The 4314-nt window shown below is 61.9% G+C and overlaps 1 protein-coding gene across 1 annotated transcript in view; it reads right to left on the bottom strand.

Annotated features, from left to right (window-relative positions):
* TFF3 (trefoil factor 3) overlaps positions 1-177 on the bottom strand; it is a 3303-nt gene extending 3126 nt beyond the window's left edge. Inside the window, exon 1 of the mRNA XM_077755350.1 lies at positions 68-177. Within this exon, the coding sequence (XP_077611476.1) occupies positions 68-149 (82 nt within the window). The 5' untranslated portion in view covers positions 150-177. The remainder of the gene's footprint in view (positions 1-67) is intronic.
* Positions 178-4314: the final 4137 nt, after the last annotated feature.

Raw genomic sequence — 4314 nt, 5'->3', positions numbered from 1 at the left:
CCCCCCCCCCCACTCCCCCCCCCCCCCGCCCCTCCTGCCTGCAGAGCCAAGCCAGAGCGGTACTCACACAGGCCCACGTACTCGTCAGCCAGGCTGGAGGAGCCCCAGGCCAGGAGCACCGCCAGCAGCCAGAGCGCTCTGGCCTCCATGGTCACGGGCCGGCTCTGGGGACCCGACCGCTCAGAGGACGTGCCGCGTCGGCCGAGAAGACTCATTTATAGCCCTGTGTTTGTACAAGGGCTCTGGCGTCTGTTTGTTCGGGGACGGCCCCTTCCTCCGGCTCTGACCGCGCCTGCTTCTCCCCGCACAGGACCGTAAAGCCCGCCTCGCCCGTCTCCTGCGCCGAGAGGCCAGGCCCGCCCACCGAGTGGTGGCAAGCAAGCCGGGGGTCAGGCTCCAGTCTCCGGGTTTGCCGTCCTCCGGGGGGAGCAGGGCTTAGCTGGCCTGGAGGCGAGGACGAAGGCTCAGCGCGGGGCTGGACGTCAGCCCAGAACCCCAGGCAGGGGCGCTCCAGAAGCTTCCCTCCTCAGTGACCACCGCGCCCAGGCCACTAATCCCAGACCCTCCGGTGCTTGGAAAGGCAGGTGCCGACCGTGAGTGAGGCACTCTCTGCAACGGGTCTCATTTCTCCTTCAAAATTCTTGAGAATCCCATCCTTTCTTTTTTATTGTTTAGAGCAAGATTTATTGCTACTGTTAACTACACCCTAATAAATGTATTAAATAGACCAATTCGATATTTTAATAAAATTTAATCAACTGTGTTTTTAAAAAAATTTTTAATGTTTTATTTATTTTTGAGAGAGAGAGAGAGAGAGAGAGACAGCATGAGCAGGGGAGGGTCAGAGAGAGAGGGAGACACAGAATGTGAAGACAGGCTCCAGGCTCCGAGCTGTCAGCACAGAGCCCGACGCGGGGCTCAAACCCACGAACTGTAAGATCATGACCTGAGCCGAAGTCAAGTGCTTAACCGACTGAGCCACCCAGGCACCCCTCAACTGTGATATTTTGACAAAAATAGAATACAGGCAGTAAGTTTTAAAAACCAGACAATATAGGGGTGCTTGGGTGGCTCAGTTGGTCAAGCGTCAGACTGTTGATCTCGGCTCAGGTCGCGATCTCATGGGTTGTGAGATTGAGCCCAGTGTCAGGCTCTGTGCTGACAGTGCGGAGCCTGCTTGGGATTCTCTCCCTCCCTCTCCCTCTCTCTCTCTCTCTCTCCCCCTCCCCAGCGCTCTCTCTCTCTCTCTCTCAAAATAAAAAAAATAAACTGGGACGTCTGGGTGGCTCAGTCGGTTAAGCTTCCAACTTCGGCTCAGGTCATGATCTCACAGTTCGTGGGTTTGAGCCCCGCGTCGGGCTCTGTGCTGACAGCTCAGAGCCTGGAGCTGCTTCAGATTCTGTGTCTCCCTCTCTCTCTGCCCCTCCCCTGCTCACGCTCTGTCTCTGAAAATAGTAAATAGATATTTTTAAAAATGATCATCACAGAGAGAATCCGTGGGAGGCTTTCCTGGCCAGACCGTGGCCTTCCTGCTGCCCACAACTCCCTCCGCCGGCCGGGGTGGGGAGCTGAGCCGGCTTCCAGGAAAGCGCAAACACCCCAGAAACGGGCTTAAAAGGAAGGCCTACCTGAACTGCCCGAGCACCCTGGCCTGCACCTAACTGCACTTAGAGTCACCAGAGGAGCGGGGTCACATGGGAGCTGGGCCCCCTGCCTCCTCCCAACCCGGGAAGGCCCCTGGGATTGCGGCCGGCACCCAGCACCGCCGCCACCGCCGCGGAAGACCGGCTGGCATTTGCTTCAGTAGAACCCGGCTCATGTGCACGGAGCCTGGGGCTTGGGCTGCCCGCCCTTGTTGCTGCCCTGGCAGGGTCCTCCCGCGGGGAGACGGGGTCACGCTGTAGTCAGGATGCGAGGGTGAGACATTGGCTCCGAGTCACTTTGCCGCGTGTGCCTCTGTGTCCTAGCCTGTCCCGCAGCACCTCGGCCACAGGGCGGCCTGCGTAGGTGACGCAGAGCGGGGCAGGCACCTGGGGGCGTCCAGCAGGGGCGGCGGCGGGGGTCACGGTGGAGACGGCACGGACTTCTCGGAGGACAGCGGCCTTGAGCTGGCGCGTGGGCCCCAGAGCGTTGGGTAAACGTTTGAGGGGGGGGCGGGGGATGTGTCCTGTGTGTTCCTTTCCTCCGTGCTAGTGCACCCTCCACCCTCCACCCTCCACCCGGGGGCAGAGGGTGGGCTCCAAAGAGTCCCCCTGCCTTCCCCAGCCTCCCTGTTCTTCGGGGCAAAGTCTGGCTTCTAGGAAGGAATGAGAACCGGGGCCAGAGCTGCAGCCCCACAGCTGGTCGTCACCACACCCTGACAGGTGGCCGCCGCGTGCGGCCCTGAACCAGGTGAGCACTCCCTGGCCCTGCGGGGGTCTCTCTCCCTCCACCTCCTCCGAAGCCGTACCTCCCCCTGCACAGGCCTGGGATCCCTCCTCTACGAATCCCTCCCACCCTGGGCTTTGTGTGCTACTGTCCCAGGGAAGGTGAGGGGCTCCCGGAAGGGTCCAGAAGCAGGCGGGTCTGGCCCTGAGTCTGGGGCTGCAACCTTCACACCTGCAGAGCGCGTGGCCGTTGGCAGGTATATGTCACGAGCACGGGCCAAGCGTGGATCAAGGGCAAGGTGCGAGGCCTGCTAATGCTGGACCCTCGGCCACCAGGCAGCGCCCCTGACCGCAGAGCCCGCAGTCCCGACTCGTGGGTGGTGATACGCCGCGGGAGGCTTCTCCCTGGGAGAGCAGCTGAGCTGGGCCCTGAGGAGTGACTAGGAGCTCACAGAGGGGTGAGGGTCACCGGGCGCTGCCGGCTGGCACTGCTGACGCGCACACACAGTCAGCGTGCCCTCCCGGGCTCCCGTGCGCCGTGCGACCTCTCCGCTCACTAGCATCCTCACTCCTGGTCACTGCAGCCGGCAGAGAGCCAGACGGAGGGACGACACTGTCCTGTTAATGAGGGCGCCTGCGCCAGCCCCTGGGATCACACACCTCCCCGGGGAGCGTCCTATTCGCCGGCTGTCATACCGTTCTGCAGCTGCCTTGGGTGTGGGCGCCTCCCTCCGTGTCCCGCAGTTTCCTCCTGCTTCCTGGAGAGGGGCTTCCAGACCCTTCCTGGAGGCTCCTGTCTTTGGCTTGGTTTACGCGCACATGACAGCCCCCGGGTGTTTAGCCCCAAGTCCACTGCTGGTGGTTTGGCCGCGGCACGCCGAACTCCAGAGCGCCTCTGCACTTGAACTATTGCATCAGCCCCAGTGCTGTCACAACAAGGAAGGTTCCCAGCAATGAGTTAGCCGACGGCCAGGACACCCGAAGGAGCAGAGATAAGTCGGAGATAAACAGAGCTAATAGCGGGGAGCAGATGTGCCCGGGGGCGCCGGGCCCTCGCTGGCAGCCCCGCCCTTCAGACCCGGATGGGCCTTTCTTGAGGCTCTGGCCTGGCTCCAACAGGAAGCCAAGACTCTGGCAGTGCACGGACACTGGCACGCGGACGTGTCCCCGGCTGCCACCTGGCGCACGCCAGCCCTCGGCGCTGCGCTGAGCCGCGTCCCGGGAGACCAGCCGGGGAGGGCGGAAGACAGTCCCCTGCCAGCCTAGCCGGACAGGCCCTGTGCTCTCCGGCTTCAGGCTTCTTCCCTGTGAATCAGGTCATTGTCACTAAGTGACCTCCAAGAGTGCAGGATGGATGGCGTCCTCCCCAAAATCACATCCTTCCTGGAGCCCCCGAGCGTGGCTGGGTTTGGAAGTGGGTTATTGCAAGTGTAATTATTTAAGCTGAGATGAGGCCAGACCGGAGGAGGGTGACCCTTCATCCAATATGACTGGTGACCCTATGAGAAGAGGAACACAGACAGGCAGGGACACCACATGTGACCACGGAGGCGGGGGCTGAGGTGGCCCAGCGGAGAGCAAGGAATGCCGGGGACTGTCTGCAGCCACCAAGGCTCGGGAGGCAGAAAGGACTCTTCCCCCAGCGTCTTGGGGGGGAGCAAGGCTTGTACAGCCTGGATTGCAGACTTCCGGTCCCCAGACGGGGAGGGAATAGACCGCTGTTGCCGGAACCACTGGTGTGATGGCCGCTGCTCTGACAGCCCCGGTGCGCACGGAGGCACGTCTGGCTATGAGATCTACCTTCACGTGAAATTTTCTCACAAGGGGGTTGGGAAGACTTAAAAACCCAGGATAGCTTGCTTCCCAGGGCCCCTCCCCCTTCCCACCCTGACTGGGCTTCCGGTGGGTTCTTCCTGGCGCCTGGTGCCCTTGCACCCCAGGCCCCGTC

This window comes from Crocuta crocuta, unplaced genomic scaffold (assembly GCF_008692635.1).
Source record: "Crocuta crocuta isolate KB4526 unplaced genomic scaffold, BGI_CrCroc_1.0 scaffold675, whole genome shotgun sequence".
NCBI lineage: Eukaryota > Metazoa > Chordata > Mammalia > Carnivora > Hyaenidae > Crocuta > Crocuta crocuta.
Note: the sequence above shows the minus strand (reverse complement) of the source record. Positions and strands in the feature narration are given on the sequence as shown.